Consider the following 19,941-nt stretch of genomic DNA (forward strand, 5'->3'; position numbering starts at 1 on the left):
GTTGTTTTACATTCCGTCACTCACAGTTGAAGATAACCTATGATAAAAATGAAAGACTTTTACATGCTGTGCAATTCGGAAAAACTGCAAAATCGGCAGTGTATCGAATACTTTATATATATTATATATATATATATATACACACACACACACACAGACTAGACTTTGTTTTTAACCAATCTCCTTACAGTCCTTCCAGGATATACTTGTGTGCATAATTTTCAATTTTCACATCTTTCCATCCCATTTCCTCTCTGCCTGTTTTTCTGTCATCTAATGTTTTCTGACGGTACCACCAAGTTAAAGAATTATGCCTAGTTGCTTTAGCAGGAACAGTTTCTGTGTTTTTGCATTTATTAAGGCAGTGAATGAGACAGGATGACTACTACTGTCAGACGCATGCACACATATATCCAAGCCAGACGCTCAATGCAGAAATTGGTTGCTTCAGTTTTCATCGGAGACGGGAAAATAAAAAAAAGGGACTGTAGTGCTGGGGGATTGTTGCTAATTGCTTGCAACCACCCCCACCTCCATCCCCTCACTTCCCTTTTCTTTTGGTTCGATTAAAGCCAGGCCACTGTGTCTCTTCCAAGTCAGAAGTCTCCACACAAACATTTACTGAAAGCTATTCCATTCTATCCGCCATTTGATGCACATCTCACTGGTCTTCATTTGTGCTGTCCCCCCTGCAAATCGAGGCAGGCTTGATTTCTAGGCAAAATCATGTACGGTAGTGCATTAACCATGTTCTTTGTCATGCTCTCAGTTCCTGTCTTATGTTGGCCTTTCCAATTGATATAAAGAGAGCTTTAAATTTTAAACAGGGTATAAAACCAAGTGACTGTTTTAATCAAATGAACAAGGCACAGTAGAACAAGTACAAATCTAAGGAGTTCAAAGGTCATGTTCTACTTTATTATTCTCTTATGACAGCAGGTGAGATCCTTTTGCCATTGTCACTAAATTTGAACTGTTTTTATGACAGCAGACTTTTATTCCAGGGAAAGCCACAAAGTCGTAGTTGCTTACATTTATTCTAAAACACTAAACTGCTCCAGCAGCCACTCTGTAATGATAATTACAGATAATTACACTCAACAACACTTGATGACAAAGAATATTGAAGCAATTTTGGCGCTGCGTCAAATGGACATAACTTGGTACTGTTTCAAGGACATAAGGGACGTTATGCATAGTTTGAGGAAACCGTATGAAAGACCTCTGGTTATAAACTCAGCTATCAACAGCTTTAGGAAAACAGCAGTATGGAATAATCAATATCAGTCTTAAGAGGCAGCAACAACCTTGTCTGCAACAATCATTGTACTACATTGCACGATTTGTTTCTAACATGCAAAATGTGTCTTGTTTAAATGCTATTAGACAGAAACAACATGTGCCTGCCTACTCACATATGTTTTCTAGTGAGGTAACAAAGACATATTCATTAGTGTCTGTGCCGACATCTCAACAAGTTTAGTTTATTCCTGATGGAAAAAACAGTAATGCTGATTGATATTTTGACATAAATTAAAATGGAAGCTTTTCATTAGTGGTTTGAGAATTCATCAAGTTGGGCAAGTGGTAGTCCATCTTGTAGTAATTATCATTTTAGAAAAAATAACAGAAAGGAGCAGCAAAACATTACATCTACCTTCCTGATGAACAGTGTTGGGTTGAATTTTGTTTGCTAGCTACAAATGACAGTGCTCCAAGCAGAGTGCTCGTTGTTCTGTGGAGGCAACTCTGTGCCATCTTGTAAAGCATGCAAGATCAATAATAGGAACTGAAACTATTACCTTGCCTGTGTTCAGTCCTGCTTCCTGTGCTCAGTTAAGTAGGCTTCAGTAAAGACCAGCCATCTTCTGCAAAGCTGATAGCAACAACTTGCTTTTTACCAGAATAATAATCTTCTTCATTCTGAGAAGAAGCAATGTTTTGCATCTAGTTTTTGGAATAAAACACGACTTTTGTCTGAGGTTGTCTGGCCTTTGTAACACCCTAAAAACTTTATAAACTCTATTTAACAATATTTTTATTTATATTTGTTGGTTGTACTTATACACCATAAAACCTAATTTTGGACAGTATTAGATATTAGCTATTAAAATCATTTACATTTTATCCAATTTACATAATTTGTAAATGTAATTCATTTCTAACAACAATAAAATCCTTTTTTTTCGGTAACACATCCCACCTACACATTTTAATTAAAACATAGCCTAGCCTGTTGCTCAAGCTAACCGTTATTCCCATTATTTGTCGTTTCCAGCAGAGAACAGCAAAGCTAATATGTGTTGTATTATGAATATACTTAACCAATTCAGAAAAGTTTTCTGTCCTAAGATCGGGGTTTCTGTGTTGAAGCAATAATTTAGATTTGGATTCAATTTAAACTGGATTAGCAACAGCTAGCTGGCTTTACATGCCACTTTGCTAGAATAGATTTGAAAAGTTTATTTCTATTTCAGTAAAATTTTATGCCTTAATCACAAACTACCTTTTGTTTCTTTTTAACATTGAAAGACAAGCCAGATATTTACTTTACGTATTTATTTGAGTACATTGTAAAATGTATTGAAATTAAATATATACAAGTGTCTTTTAGCTTTCAAACATACATGTGCACCTTTTTACTCTGTCCTGCTGCTGTAGCAATTCAGTTTCCCCCTTGGGGGATGAAAAGATGTCTTACCTTATTAAACAGTTTGCTTCTCAGTGTAGATTGCAGCATTTTACTATTTACTGGAAATACCATTTAGTTTAACTCAGTTCAGTTTATTCATTATGTGCCAATTCATAAACACCAACAAATGTCCTGTTTGACACACATCAATATATAAATCAAATCAGCCCAATCATATGGGTGGTGGGAGGTTTCGCTAAACGAGCACATTTAGTAGGAACATTTTTCCACTGTGTGCCAACAGAGACATTTATTTTGTAGCTTGTAAATTACAAGTTGGAGAGATAAATTCCATATAGCTTAATTTTATAGTCAGTCAATTAGTTTATCAATGTAAAATGTAAAATTTCTAATTGTAATCTAAAATATAATTTTAAAAATGTAAGGAACTGGCATGATGGTGTAGGGGTTGAGCGCGTGACCGTGTGCAGGGGCTGCGGTCCTCGAGGCGGCCGTCCCGGGTTCGGGTCCTGGACCCGGCGACATTTGCCAAATGTCTCCCCCTCTCTCTACCCCTCTTTCCTGTCTGCCTACTGTCAAAAAATAGAAAATGAAGGCCACTAGTGCCGAAAAAATATATTTAAAAGAAAAACAAATTAATAAAAATGTAAGAAACCCAGAGATTTCTTTAAAAAAGGAAAAGGTTGTGCTTTACAGTCCTTCAGGTTGTGCTGCATTGAAAAGTAACAATTATGTAAGGGAAACAACTATTACTATGTTCAAAGGAAAAAAAGAAAAACAATAAAAAAACTAAAAAACTAAAATATCCACCATCACTGAGCATAAGTAATATTCTAAAACATTACCACACATTTTAGAGGACCAGTGTGGTTAGGATGGTGCCCCAAAGCTGAAAACTATAATTTGGTGGTTAATAAAACTTAGCAGGGTATGCTATTGGGCTTAAAAACTGTTACCGTGGCTAATGGTCAACAATTTAAATTAGCCACATACAAAGTTGAAGCCGCAACCCAATTATAGCCTTTATTAAAGAAAATGTTGCATGGTTTAACTTAAATGTAATGTGTTACATGCTTAGTCAAAGAACTTCAACAAGCAGTAGTGTAGTGCTGGTTGTATACATAAACTGTGTATACATAAACTAGCTACATATATTACAGGTATAGCAAAGCCTGCTTCCATCTAAACTCCATCTAATGGAATTTATTCTCAAGGTTGTCATACTGTGAGAACCTCAAACAGGGTAAAATTTAAGAACCTTTAATTCAACAACAAATCTAAAACAATTGCGGTAAATCTACTTCAATTTAGAATGCCGGTTTTTAATGAAGACATTTTCATGGCAGAGAGGTTCAGAAGATGAATACATAGTGAACTAGATTTTGATAGTTTTAAACCCACGCGATTGACAGGTAAATTATTTCAACTCTGTTTTTGTTTTGATAATCCATTTTGTAGAGAGGACAGTGATCTTTTCAAAAATGAAATTAAAATTCTCACCAAGGACATGGAGATGTGATGCAGAATTCTAAATAAACAGCTGAGTACTGCCTCCTATAATGCTATGAAAACAGGAGTGAACCACACACCGTGCAAAACGCCATAAAGATTACCGCAAAACTATGAAGAACATTTCTCAGTGGGAAAAACAGCTTTACATGTTAAAAACCACACCTTTATGTTTCAGACAAAATGGATTTCACAGTGTCAATTATACGAAAATAATAGAAGAATTCGAATGTTGCTTTCTAATATAGCATAAAAAAAACATGCCAGTTCTACTAATGTTAGTGGATACCTTTAGTAGAAGGTGATGGATAAACCCTCACCAATGTCAGTGATAAAGTAAGGTAGTAAATAAGGAACCAAGAACAGTGTTACATAGTTGGCTGACATTTAAAGAGAGATCACACAATGTCATTGTTAGAGAAACTAGACTTTAAAAGTAACTGACAAAGAGAGCAGCATGTACCAATATAGTTTAATCATGGAGGCATGTATGTGTCATACATCACAAACCTTTAGTCTCTGATTATGTTATAAAAGGGGGGATTTTTAAACATAAGGGAGCTTCCCTTGTTCTATTGTTCAGACACATAAAAACATCTCATCCAACTAAGATAGCTGGTTTAAAACAAGTGAGAGGATGGAATGCAGCAAACCACTTTCAAGTTTAGTCAACGTTTTTCCCATCGTTCTGTCTCAATTGCTTGTTCAGAGGTAATAATACCAGAGAAGCCACCTTCTCAGATGGAAATATCATTGTCTTAGAACACAAAAAAACTTCGAACAACTAAGGTTTGATATGGGGGCCTGAGGGCAAAGACGCAGAGTTCAGACACTGAGACACTGCTCTGAGATGAAGGATATTAAAAAAATGACTGTCATTATTGTTTTAGTTGGTGGGGAAAGGTCTGACTTTTTGAGGTCTGAAATTCAAAGTGCTTCAAAGTGCTTCAACTGTATATAACAAATCTATTTGTCTGCTTTGCTTCTGCAAAGACACTTCTACATTAGTATTAATTTCACTGCATTTATTTTTAGCATGGAATATACATTTCCACAAATCCTTCCAATAGATTAACATTTAAATTCAAAAGCAGATTTACTTCTCAAAATGATGAAGCTTGACCTTTATCTTCAGACTCGTGTACAATTAGTAAACAGAAAATGTGCAAACTTAAAATGCTATTGTACATGTACCATTGTTCCAGTTTCTCAAAGACTGAGAACTAGGGGCCAGGGAAGCTTATTTATATGAGATGGTTAGGACCGTGACAGCAGACAGTGCTTTATAAAAACAAATAGTACCTCAGAGAAGTGTAAAATATCTGTGAAATATCCATATTCTCCCTGAGCTTTTACGTGTACACCTCAGCCATTACTATAAGCTAGTAATTTTTTGACAGTAAAGTGCAACATTTATTATGACTTTTTTGAACAATTTAACGAGGGCATAACATGTTACGGCAGCTCATTGACAAGAAAGGGGGTAAAACCACAACCTATGTTAATTTAACGACTGAATTTAATAAATTAATTGTTTTAATTATGTTTCTTTGTATTACTTTTATTATTGCGTAGTTATTTTTATTTTGATGTGAATGTGGGAAAGGTTTGCAGATAAAACAGACTTTATCTTCATTTAAATGTAAAAAAAAACTGCTTTAAGAAGTGCATCTTAGGTTACAGTCACTGATTTCACATGTTAACAAATGTGAAACATGACTAGTAAGTGTTCTTCTGTTTGAGAGAAAGTAGTAATTAATGGGCAGAGATTTGTCTGGGCAAACCCAAATCATGTCAAAGAAATCTGATCTTTGTTAATTTAAACGAAAAAAATCTGAAGGTAACAATTTATCAGTAGCGTTTTGGCTAATTCTTCAAAAGTAAAATGTCATCCGTGGCAGTGTGTGTCCATCCTCTTGTGAACATTCTGATGAAAGAGTGTGTCTCTGTGTGGGAAAGAGAGGTGAAGGAAAGTCAGATTCAGTCTGTCAGATTTCTGTTCTTGTGTACATGTATGATTGAGTTGTAATGAGTAATTTTGTGATGTAATGCTTTCTTACAATGGCCACTTATTTACTATAACGTGTTAAGCAACCCTTCGATTTGCAACGATAATAGGAAAAGGTGTACTGAACTGTATTTTAAACTTTTTGTCACCCATAAAGAGCAAACATGTCCAAATTATGTTGTGAAGAGACGACCATAAACCCAAGGTGATGTAGAAGACACTGAGGCAGTGAATGAGTAAACATTTATAACAAAGTATTGAGCTCTGATTGATTTGAGTTTGTGCTGACGCATGAATATAAATGTTCTCTGTGTTTATATTAACAAATTATTAAGATGCAATGAACTGTGAAAATTATTTGTGAAAATACGTATGTGTGGTAAATGTCCGACACAACCGGTTTTTGTGAGAATTGTGCGAATGTGTGAGTGCACTTCAGCCTGTGCAACCGACTTGTCATGTCTTGCATGGAGGTGTTTTTGGAACATTTCGGTATTAGTGTGTGTATACCCACCAGTGTGTGCTACTGTACGGTAATTTGTATGTGTGTGTTGATCTGCGTTTCTCCTCTGCCCAGATGGCTGTGCTCAGAGGCTGGAGCTTCAGAGATCTGTTTGCCAGTGGTGAATACTGATCAGAGACCACTGTCACATCTACATTGCACACATGCACGCAATCATGCAGAAACTCGTCATCCATCTTCAACCTCACACACATCCACATGGTCAAAGTACTAATTCCCACCATCACTACGTGTTGTCCATGCTGATACTTTCAGGCTCTGCAGGTCATGGCTGCAGAACTGATTGTTTGGTTTTCTGTCACTGACACTTGCTAGCAAAGGTCTGATGTGTCAGCTTTATGCTGCATTTCTGGTTGTTAAATAGAATGCTTTTTAAAATGATTACAGTGCCGTGGATAGGGTTGATGGATTGAGGAACTAATACTTTGCCCTTTTTGGCTATCTGGGCCACCTTCTCTTGAGTCTAAAACTAAAACTGGTCAATTTTATTAACCTAAAAGGGATGACATATCTACAAATGAAACCACTCAAAACTTATGCTACTACTCAGGATGTGACTAAGATCTTGTAGCACAAGATCTTTGACATGACAAGCGCCACTATTTTTCAGCATGTCAGCATGTGACTTCTGGTAAAATAAGTGTAAGCTTTTACTATGAGCCCCAGACATGAAGGTGAGAGCTTTGACACCAAATGTTAACGACTCTTATATTAAAGTAAGAAAGGAAGTAGTTCTTGGACTAGACTATTGTGTTGACAGAGTCGACTAATAAAGACTTCTCAACGAGCTAGCTGACAAAAGTCCACCTCTATTAAATCATTTGTGTTGCAGCATTTTTGGTACTTGGGGAAAAAAAAGAAACTGAGTGATAGACAAGATACCCACTGTCAGAATACTGCACATGGCTAAGAATTACCTGCTAATGGCTGCGGCAACTTCAAAGCTTCTCACTGCTCTCAACTAAAGGCTTATGTCACTTGTTTAATAAGTCTGGACTGCATTCAATCACCTCAAGTTCAAAATAAAAAAAAATAAAAACTTCAAGTGGTGACAGCTGAAAAGGCAAGTTTTTTTCATATTTACAAAACCTTTATTCTGTTAGTGAAAACAAAAATGTTGCTTTCTTAATTCTTCTTTTGATTTTGGACCACCTTAAATTTAGACTAGCATAAATACAACAGTATGTGGACAGGTTATACCTGAACTTAATTATTCTCCACTGATTAGACTCTCAAAAACTTATTATGTGATTTGTGAAATTATTTCTCTATTTCATGAAAACAAAAAATGGGTGTGTGTAGTTTTCCCAAAACTATTAATCAAAAAATTTTCCAGTGCAGCCTTTGTTTTATGGTCAGAATATTTATACCTGCAAAATTATCCAAACATTTATGTTTTCCATGACAGATGGAGCTTTTTCACTATACAAAGCAAAGTCATTTCAAGGGTACTTGTGCCCTGATAGATATTCATGAGTTAGTTATGGTCATAGACCAGACAAAAATCTTGAAGGAAATTTATAGGTCACTTTATAAATATTTACCTTAATGCTACAATATAGGATTAAAAATGTCATTTAAAACAGAATTTGTAAAACAATCACCCTCACTCTACATTATAATAAACTGGGGAAGTTTGTTGCTGGTTAATAAAAGCAAGCAAACAAAAATAGAAGAAACTACTCATCACAGCAGTAGGGAAGCTGAATGCAGTTTTGGTACATGTGGTAATTTTTTAATCCATCAAATGAAACCTGTATCTTCTTCTGACCTTGCCCAACAATGCAAGTAGCTCACTCACCCAGTAGGTGCTTACCACCAATCATATAAGATAAAATACAACTGTAACATTTAGTCTATACACAAAACTACAACATAATTTGCAGCTTTCCTACATTTTGTGGGCCAAAGCGAGCTGCACTGTTTATTGGACATCATGTTCCATGCCATGTATCGTAAGATTTGTCGCACAAAGCAGCTTGCCCTGCTTTATTTCAAAATCCAGAAGGCAATAAATTAAAGACGAAAAGAAGAAAACCTAATCCTCTGTAAATGTAATTGTTGAGTCACCAGTGGTTGGTAATCAATATTGCCATCAAATTCCTGCAGATATATATTATTTTCTTTAAACAAAATCAGCATTTAAAACCAAGGTCAAGTAAGACAGCATACAGAAAAATCCTAACAATCATCATTAAATGGGTAACTTGTTATTTGACATAGCAATCAAACCGTAAACCTTTAGGAAACAGGACCAAATTGTCTTGCTGCAAGGATCAAATCTGTCGGCCTTCACCGAATAAGCTTTAGGCAAATGAATGTAAATTACTCTTCAGAGGACGAGCCACATCAGTGTCCATTACACCTCGACACCCTGCGATTCAGTTAAATTGCACAATGCATCTACTAAAAAACACACACAGAGTACACACATAAGCACACACACAAAAACTGAGGTCCAACAAATTCCGACTTTTACAAACCCGTGTTCATCCACAAGCAGACAAAGTATTGTTGCCGTCACATAATTCTAAATAATGTTCAGGTCTCTCTCTCTCTCACACACACACACACTAGGAGTTGCAGTATTCAGCTCAACCAAAATGAAAGTGAGGAAGCAGCCGCATCTCACCTCCAAATGGGCTTTGGGCTCTCTGAGGACTTTCATTGGGGGAACTCGCTGCTCTCTTGTGGCTGTCAGCAACACTAATCTGTATTCTCACAAACACACTTTCATCCACTCTCTTACACACATATATCTGCTGTAATCTGGAAAAACAAACAAAATAAATAAACACTGACAAGGATCTATACATTTGTAATTGCTGTTTTTTGTGTACACTGACAGAAAAAAAACAGATGCACTGTACTCATTCACACATAAACGCAGACACTGTTTTATACAAGGTGTCGGTCTTTCTCTACTTATCATGCATGAGCCCACCAATGCAACACATGCTTCCCCTGCATTCCAGCTGCACAGTCTCGACAGGTACACTCGCATTTCTGTGAGGGTTTGAAATGCAACTGTTTCTCAAGGTTCAGTTCCCTAACTGCTGAAATATGACACAGCAACCTCTAGTGCCGCATACTGGACACAAACAAAAAGAAAATGCACACTTTTGCACACACACATGCACACAAATATGTTTTTACAGAAAGAAGAAAACAAAAACACCATTTCTACAAGTAGAACAGAGCTTCTACAGCTCTCCGTCTTCTGAAAATAAAATAAATCAGTTTCCTGTCTGTCCCACAATATTGCCACATTCCTATGAGCTCAAAATGACCAAACTTGCAATTTGCCAAGTATGTACAATGGAATATATGCAAAAAAACATCTGCCATGCCTCAGAGTGGAAGTTAAAGTGGGCTACATATGTTTTGTTCAAGGGGGTTCTCAGGTTTCACGAGGAAGGGAACCCCAAGGTTCTCCCAGTGATTGCTGTGTCGTGCACAGCGGAGGAACAGCTCTCAGAGCTTTGATATACTCACCGGAAGGAACAAAATGAAGAACTTTGTTGGTCTCCATAGCTGAGCAAGTGGTGGCAAATGCACACTTCCAATCCCAACCACCTCCCCCCCGAAATCAACCCATCATGGTTATGTTATCCTGTGCTGATGAGACTAAGATCACCTCTGCTCTCCTGTGCTCTGCTCTGTTTCTGACTGCCTCTCAGACACATGCAGTGACTCAGCCCCACTCTGCCTGCCTACTCGCTTTCTTCTCACTGGGTCCTAGTGCCTATGTTTTTCTTACTTTGCTTCTTTATTCCAACATCCCATTGTTCAATCTCAAGGAAAAGCTTTGGTCTAGACACACCTCAACAACATTTATAAAGATGTTGTGTTGTAAGCCACCCAGCTCTCCTGTATGCTTTTTTAAGTTGAGGCCAACTCAAGAAGGTCAAAATGTATGTGAGTGCACCTCCACTGCACTCATTTCCTGCATCAATATTTGTGCACCAATGCTGGTTCTATTAGAATACTAAGCTAAAATTTTTAAATAAAGAGATCATAATGTTCAGTTATTTGCTCACAAAATGCCAGCAAGCATGCTTGATTTCAATTATTTGTTGCTTTTGTGCCTACATAACCCTAAGTGAGATCCGATTTATGTTGACACCTCTGCAAAGTCGCCAAAATCTCCAGTCTTGCATGATGACATCTAATACTAAACACTATTCATTAAAGAAGGAAGATCTGGGAACATGCTACTTGTTCTTTTGGTCACTGGTTCAAATTGGTTTTATGGAATTTCCTATTTATTCATACACCTAGAAAATATAGATTTAAAGCAGTCTTTTAATTTTACTAACATGTTTTTTCAGACCAGAAGTAATATCAGGTTATCTGCAGGTTTCAGCAAGTCAAATTTCAGACTTTTTAAGATAGTTTTAATGCCACCTTCAATAAAATTTAAGGCCCCCAAAAAACTGTAAATATAGGGGATGGTTGGGGGATCCTGCTGTATTACAATCAAGCACAGCATGTGTGTCACGCAATGAGACACATTCACATTTAGGTTTTGTCTATTTATGAATACAATAATTGAACCAGAGAACACTTTTATCACTTTATGCTCAATAAAGTGATAAAAGTGTTCTCTGGTTTAATTGTAGTATGTACCAGTGCGATTTGCGTTTTGTGAGTAAGGGATCATTCAACAAAACACATCCCCTTATCTCCTCATTGAAATTGTAAGACTGGTTCTTGACCACTGTGTTTAAATCCACAAAACGTCAGACTTCAGAGCTTGTGTCACACCAAATGCTGCTCTTAGATCAGTGCTAGTAGTAGTAGCAATGACAACCGTTTTCTGAGGAGCTTAAGCCACACCAGGGGAGCAAAACAGATAAATTTCTGGAGGAGCAGAAATGAGAAGGTATTCACTGAAGTAGTGCAGGGAAAAGGTAATAAAACCCAAAAGTGACTATAACAATATTAAGGACCACATTTGCCGGAGCGGGTCAAATCAAAATATAATTTTACGATTTACAAATAATAAACCATGCCTGAATGCTAAAAGAAAAGAAAAAGAACACCATGACAGCTTTCACAATTACACACAGGTAGGGGGAGCTATATTTAATAACATCCAACCAGAGAGCAGCTGGCCGTAATCAGACTACTTTCATCGGACCAAACGGGAGATAGACCCCGCTGAATCCACTGTGCACGAATATCCAATATCCTTAAACTAACTTCACCGTGGTCATAAATCTGCTGTTTTGTGCTTTAAAGTCCTTGTCTTCATTATTGCCATGGCTGAGACAAACAATTCCTCATGAAGCCCAAAACTGTAATTTCTTTATGTAATCTTTGGAGCTTTACCAGTCCAGACAGTAGCGTTTCTCCTCTCTGTCAAGGGGCATATGTGGCTCTTGACAGCGGCTTTGTGCTTCTCACTGTTTAAATGGCTCCCTACCGCCTTAAACCCATAGTGTAACGCTTTTCTTGCACAGAATGCGTCTAGCTTCTTATGGGTCGGCAGCAAAAGTGAGCCATGGGCGAAAACGAACATCAACCAGGCAACTGCCGATAAATATGCCCTTACCCATAATAGACGCAAAAAGGCTTGCTAGCAAGGGTATATGAGCAGCTAGTTACCTGTAGCCTCAACCACCTCAAGTCACAGCACGCAATAAAGATGTCTGCGCGTGGCTCAAACTTTTGTTTGACAGAAAAGTCCTGCTAGAAAATAGTACGTATTCTAGAAAATACGAGACTTAAATAGTCAGGCCACGACAAAATTTAGGACCTCTGATTAACGTATTTAAGGCCAACTTAGATTTTTCTTTTTATCTTAAGACATTTTAAGGCCTTAATTTTAGATACATGAATTTCCTACTTTTGAAGGATGCTAGTGATTGGTACCGAATTCAGTACTTTTATAAGTACCGACCAAATTCCGTCGGTACTACCGAGTACCAATTCAGGATAAATCAAATGGTACCATGTTTCGATACCTAAACGCATCATTGTGACACTGAGGGAGGTGAAGAGTGGACAACTTTTCATGTTGGACACGAATGCAGCATTGCACAAACAAGAGCATAATGACATCAGCAGCCGCTGGTACAGTCAACAAGGCATGGCTGATAGAAGGCACTCGAAAGTATGAGTCCACTTTTCAAAATGCAATTCAGGTTACGGTTGATGCAATATTTGTGATGTCAAGTGCAAAGCCAGACGTGGGAATACATCTAATCTGAGGAAGCACCTGGTTAAGCACAATATTTGAAGACTGTGTCAGCCTCAGATCTATGACTACAACTCCAGCATTCTGCACCATTAGCACGCCTGCAACCGTTAGGGACTCGTCTGCAGTCAGCAATATGGGAGAAAACATTTTGAAACAACTGAGATGTTACAATACAAACGGCTGGATGTTGTTTTGAAATATTCATTAAAGTTTAGATATTGAGAAATAAATATGTTAAATTGAAAAATTTTAGGTTTTATTATTTAAATAATTAACATGTATTACCACATAAACACACACAAAAGTACAGAAAACTGATACTGTTGAGTAAAGGTATCAATTCCCAGGTACTGTAACGGTTTAAATGTGAACGGTACCCACTTCTAGCGAACACCATGAATATTAAGGTTTTGGAATAGCCCAGCCAGAGTACCAAGTAGAATCCATGAAGGGAGCAAAGGATTAGGCTGATAGTAGGGAGACCTTCAACCCTTGGAGCTCATAACTAAAGAGAAATCACAGAAATTTGTAAAAAGCCACTCACCAGTTTTAAAAAGGGCTTGATTGCTGCAATACCAAAAATTGATACCTAGGTTAAATAATTGGCCACCACAACTTTAACAATAGAAGGACAGCCTTAGGTTTGGGGTCAGTCATGACTGGATGGATGGCTAATGAGGTTGGGTATTGACTGTGATCTAGAAACAAGTCTTTTTTTTCCAATCAAATTTATGAGCTAAATAAAAAATTGTTTTATTTTATCCAGACATTCTTTGTGGAAAGCAGGGTCAAACAAAAAATTTTTAACAGTCTACTAAAACTACCAAAGAAACATTGCTGGAAGAAGAATTTGCAGTAAAATTGTGTTCCAAACACCTCAAGGTTGTTCTAGCACGCATGCCAAAATTGTCTTTTGATGATGGAACTATAAAAGCAAAGACAAAATTACATTCTATTTACTTCTAATGATAACAAGGATGCTTGGAACATCAGGTCCCAACTTGGATAATTATACCCTGCAACACAGCAAAAATGTTGGTGAAATGTTGTTTAAAAGATTTAGCTTGCTTTAATAAAATATAGTACTGTGGGAAGTCATAAGATCACAGGATAAAAAACTGTCTAATTTGTGTGCATGTGATAGTTATTTTTATAGTGTGCAGATGAAGAGCACACTGGACATACTTGAACAACAATCTGTGTTGCTCTGTCGATTTACAAAGAATAAAATAAATATCTCATCCACGCAACAACAGATGAAATACGAGCTTCATAAAAAGGAGTAAAATCTCTTCTCCCAGTAAACACTAACATATTTGTAATAACTGAAAATAACTTTTCTATGTAACTTTTGATGATTTGGGGAGCAAGGTCATCTGCTGATATCAGAGTCAGTGAAGCTGTCAAATTGTAATTTTTAGAGCACTTCATCCTTCCTTCTGCTGACAAGCTTTATGGAGATGATGATTTCATTTTCAAGCAGGACTTGGCACCTACCTACATAGCAATAGGAATGTTTTCTAAATACTTGGTTCTCTATTGCTTTTCTGCATCTTTTTCTACATGTGTTCATTACTTCAATACTATCATTCCACCTCATTAGACATACCTACATTTATAGACTAAAGTTTTGATCTCTGTTTGGATTACTTGGGTTGTTACAAACATATAGTAGGTATTTCATGCCAATGAAAATATTGTAATATACAATATACTAAGAAACATTGAAAACGTAATATGTACTTATTTTACCTGCTGTATTGCTATAAAATCTACATATGTGCCATGCAAATATCATGCCAATGGGCTAAAGTTCACTTAGGCCTTTTCTAGAACTTGGATTACCGATTCCAGTTTTCTGTATTGGCACCTCTTGTTCACGCGTAAAAGGCGTTTTTGGTAAAAAAAAAAACAACTTCCAAAGTTGAGATTCTTAAAAACTATATACTAAGGTTGGGCGTTCAGAGAAATATATTGACCATCGACAGTAGAATGAGCCCTTCAACGGATGTTTTTTTTTACCTATGGGTTAAGAGCGAAACATAGTGGGGCGTAGCCCGCTTGACTCCACCGACGTCCGCTGGACTTTTACGACCGTGTACGCGGTGTCATACAATAAACTGTTCGGCCGGAAAAAGTCTTCACATCAAACTGTTCTATACAGGTCTTTCTCAAAATATTAGCATATTGTGATAAGGTTCATTATTTTCCATAATGTCATGATGAAAATTTAACATTCATATATTTTAGATTCATTGCACACTAACTGAAATATTTCAGGTCTTTTATTGTCTTAATACAGATGATTTTGGCATACAGCTCATGAAAACCCAAAATTCCTATCTCACAAAATTAGCATATTTCATCCGACCAATAAAAGAAAAGTGTTTTTAATACAAAAAACGTCAACCTTCAAATAATCATGTACAGTTATGCACTCAATACTTGGTCTGGAATCCTTTTGCAGAAATGACTGCTTCAATGTGGCGTGGCATGGAGGCAATCAGCCTGTGGCACTGCTGAGGTCTTATGGAGGCCCAGGATGCTTCGATAGCGGCCTTTAGCTCATCCAGAGTGTTGGGTCTTGAGTCTCTCAACGTTCTCTTCACAATATCCCACAGATTCTCTATGGGGTTCAGGTCAGGAGAGTTGGCAGGCCAATTGAGCACAGTGATACCATGGTCAGTAAACCATTTACCAGTGGTTTTGGTACTGTGAGCAGGTGCCAGGTCGTGCTGAAAAATGAAATCTTCATCTCCATAAAGCTTTTCAGCAGATGGAAGCATGAAGTGCTCCAAAATCTCCTGATAGCTAGCTGCATTGACCCTGCCCTTGATAAAACACAGTGGACCAACACCAGCAGCTGACACGGCACCCCAGACCATCACTGACTGTGGGTACTTGACACTGGACTTCTGGCATTTCCTTCTCCCCAGTCTTCCTCCAGACTCTGGCACCTTGATTTCCGAATGACATGCAGAATTTGCTTTCATCCGAAAAAAGTACTTTGGACCACTGAGCAACAGTCCAGTGCTGCTTCTCTGTAGCCCAGGTCAGGCGCTTCTGCCGCTGTTTCTGGTTCAAAGGTGGCTTGACCTGGGGAATGCGGCACCTGTAGCCCATTTCCTGCACACGCCTGTGCACGGTGGCTCTGGATGTTTCTACTCCAGACTCAGTCCACTGCTTCCGCAGATCCCCCAAGGTCTGGAATCGGCCCTTCTCCACAATCTTCCTCAGGGTCCGGTCACCTCTTCTCGTTGTGCAGCGTTTTCTGCCACACTTTTTCCTTCCCACAGACTTCCCACTGAGGTGCCTTGATACAGCACTCTGGGAACAGCCTATTCGTTCAGAAATTTCTTTCTGTGTCTTACCCTCTTGCTTGAGGGTGTCAATAGTGGCCTTCTGGACAGCAGTCAGGTTGGCAGTCTTACCCATGATTGGGGCTTTGAGTGATGAACCAGGCTGGGAGTTTTAAAGGCCTCAGGAATCTTTTGCAGGTGTTTAGAGTTAACTCGTTGATTCAGATGATTAGATTCATAGCTCGTTTAGAGACCCTTTTAATGATATGCTAATTTTGTGAGATAGGAATTTTGGGTTTTCATGAGCTGTATGCCAAAATCATCCATATTAAGACAATAAAACACCTGAAATATTTCAGTTAGTGTGCAATGAATCTAAAATATATGAATGTTAAATTTTCATCATGATATTATGGAAAATAATGAACTTTATAACAATATGCTAATATTTTGAGAAGGACCTGTATTTGACACACTGCTCTGAGCAGCCGGTCGCGAGTACGCGAGTGATAGCGTAGCATACTTAGCCAGATGGTGAAAACGTAAATGCTCATACAAGTTTGTTGTGTTTGAGGCCTTTGCTGGCACTATATGTCTGCACAAGTGGCACACCGCTTTTGTTGCATCCCGTGGTTTACCTCTTTCATTTGGTTTCAAGCTAAAGTAATCCCATATAGAAGACTTGGTATTTTTTTTGATAACTAGTTCATCCATTTTTTTATATTTGTGTTCTAAATTGGCAAATCTGTCTGTGGCTGTTTACATTGCTCTGCCCACAAAAAAGTCCAAACATCACCTGTGTGAATATAATTACCCATCGTCATTTGTTGGAAAAATGTTTCAAATTACCCAACCTTACTATACATCATCACCTTCCTAATAATGGCCTAAGTAATTTTTTGTTTTAAATGAATTTTTTGCCTAAGTCATCTCCTCATGATGCTAGCCACCTCTTGTAAAGTTGTCAAGCAATTCCATACCTGTTGTATAATGGCCTGTGTCAAGAGTGTGACTTAGACAGTTTTACAGGCTTTCAAAATGGCAACTGCTTCAGGATAAAACAAAATCTACTCAGCCACTGAAGCTATTTACATAATTCAGGGCTCATCCCCTATTGGTAAGTGATAAAGATTATCATAATAGGCTAGGCTTTAAATATTGCATAGATATTTAGTACTTTAATTATCTCTTTAAGCCAGCACTTTTTTTTTTCCTACACAAAATAACTACATTCATGAAGCTAGCATTAAGTGGAATTGAGGGGAAGAGCTCCAGAATCTGTGGCAGTATCAAGTAATAATTTTTTGTCAACTCTTTTCTTTCTTTTTAAAGATTACTTCATCAAATGTTTTTCTTTTAATGTTCCCCATATGATCTAATTGAGAAAGATATGTAGCTTCATAAAAAGAACCATAAGAAATGGCTGTCAACAGTGTTGACATAGCGAAATCTGTTATTACCTTTTTGGGTGAAACTGCTAATAAATATTACATATATTTTGCGAAGATTTTAGTGTTTCCTGAAAAACTTGAAGAAACGACATAGGCCTTCTCCAATATAAATTAATTAAAATGATAAATAAAATAACGTTTAACATTTCCTTAACATAACCTTTTCATTTTCAATATATATCTACAGAGATTGGACAATGAAACTGAAACACCTGGTTTTAGACCACAATAATTTATTAGTATGGTGTAGGGCCTCCTTTTGCGGCCAATACAGCGTCAATTCGTCTTGGGAATGACATATACAAGTCCTCCACAGTGGTCAGAGGGATTTTAAGCCATTCGTCTCGCAGGATAGTGTCCAGGTCACTACGTGATACTGGTGGAGGAAAACGTTTCCTGACTCGCTCCTCCAAAACACCCCAAAGTGGCTCAAAAATATTTAGATCTGGTTACTGTGCAGGCCATGGGAGATGTTCAACTTCACTTTCATGTTCATCAAACCAATCTTTCACCAGTCTTGCTGTATTGGTGCATTGTCATCCTGATACACGGCACCGCCTTCAGGATACAATGTTTGAAACATTGGATGCACATGGTCCTCAAGAATGGTTCGGTAGTCCTTGGCAGTGACGCGCCCATCTAGCACAAGTATTGGGACAAGGGAATGCCATGATATGGCAGCCCAAACCATCACTGATCCACCCCCATTCTTCACTCTGGGCATGCAACAGTCTGGGTGGTACGCTTCTTTGGGGCTTCTCCACACCGTAACTCTCCCAGATGTGGGGAAAACAGTAAAGGTGGACTCATCAGAGAACAATACATGTTTCACATTGTCCACAGCCCAAGATTTGCGCTCCTTGCACCATTGAAACTGACGTTTGGCATTGGCATGAGTGACCAAAGGTTTGGCTATAGCAGCCCGGACGTGTATATTGACCCTGTGGAGCTCCCGACGGACAGTTCTGGTGGAAACAGGAGAGTTGAGGTGCACATTTAATTCTGCCGTGATTTGGGCAGCCGTGGTTTTATGTTTTTTGGATACAATCCGGGTTAGCACCCGAACATCCCTTTCAGACAGCTTCCTCTTGCATCCACAGTTAATCCTGTTGGATGTGGTTCGTCCTTCTTGGTGGTATGCTGACATTACCCTGGATACCGTGGCTCTTGATACATCACAAAGACTTGCTGTCTTGGTCACAGATGCGCGAGCAAAACACGCGCACCAACAATTTGTCATCTTTTGAACTCTGGTATGTCACCCATAATGTTGTGTGCATTTCAATATTTTGAGCAAAACTGTGCTCTTACCCTGCTAATTGAACCTTCACACTCTTCTCTTACTGGAGCAATGTGCAATCAATGAAGACTGGCTACCAGGCTGGTCCAATTTAGCCATGAAACCTCCCACACTAAAATGACAAGTGTTTCAGTTTCATTGTCCAACCCCTGTATATATATATATACAGTACACACCAAAAGTTTGGACACACCTTCTCATTCAAAGAATTTTCTTTATTTTCATGACTGAATATTGTAGCTTCACACTGAAGGCATCAAAACTATGAATTAACACATGTGGAATTATATACTGAACAAAAAAGTGTGAAACAACTGAAAATATGTCTTATATTCTAGGTTCTTCAAAGTAACCACATTTTGCTTTAATTACTGCTACGCACACTCTTGGCATTCTGTTGATGGGCTTCAAGAGGTAGTCACCTGAAATGGTTTTCCAACAGTCTTGAAGGAGTTCCCAGAGATGCTTAGCACTTGTTGGCCCTTTTGCCTTCACTCTGTGGTCCAGCTCACCCAAACCATCCCGATTGGGTTCAGGTCTGGTGACTGTGGAGGCCAGGTCATCTGGCACAGCACCACATCACTCTCCTTTTTGGTCAAATAGCCCTTACACAGCCTGGAGGTGTGTGTTTGGGGTCATTGTCCTCTTGAAAAATAAATGATGGTCCAACTAAACGCAAACCGGATGGAATAGCATGCCGCTGCAAGATGCTGTGGTAGCCATGCTGGTTCAGTATGCCTTAAATTTTTAATAAATCCCCAACAGTGTCACCAGCAAAGCACCTCCACACCATCACACATCCTCCTCCATGCTTCACGGTGGGAACCAGGCATGTAGAGTCCATCCATTCACCTCTTCTGTGCCGCACAAAGACACGGTGGTTGGAACCAAAGATCTCAAACTTGGACTCATCAGACCAAAGCACAGATTTCCACTGGCTTAATGTCCAATCCTTGTGTTCTTTAGCCCAAACAAGTCTCTTCTGCTTGTTGC

The 19,941-nt window shown here is 38.2% G+C and overlaps 1 protein-coding gene across 4 annotated transcripts in view; it reads right to left on the reverse strand.

Moving 5' to 3' along the window:
- Window positions 1–19,941, reverse strand: part of slc4a11 (solute carrier family 4 member 11) — a 243,530-nt gene that overhangs the window by 193,949 nt on the left and 29,640 nt on the right. The window contains exon 1 of one of the 4 annotated variants that reach the window (XM_047345904.1): window positions 10,189–10,336. The exons of the other annotated variants lie outside the window; for them this stretch is intronic. Coding sequence (XP_047201860.1) covers window positions 10,189–10,225 — 37 coding nt within the window. The 5' untranslated portion in view covers window positions 10,226–10,336. Of the gene's footprint in view, window positions 1–10,188; window positions 10,337–19,941 lie in introns of those variants that run through there. 4 annotated transcript variants of the gene reach the window in all.

The sequence above is a fragment of the Girardinichthys multiradiatus genome, chromosome 19 (assembly GCF_021462225.1).
Source record: "Girardinichthys multiradiatus isolate DD_20200921_A chromosome 19, DD_fGirMul_XY1, whole genome shotgun sequence".
Classification (NCBI taxonomy): Eukaryota; Metazoa; Chordata; class Actinopteri; order Cyprinodontiformes; family Goodeidae; genus Girardinichthys; species Girardinichthys multiradiatus.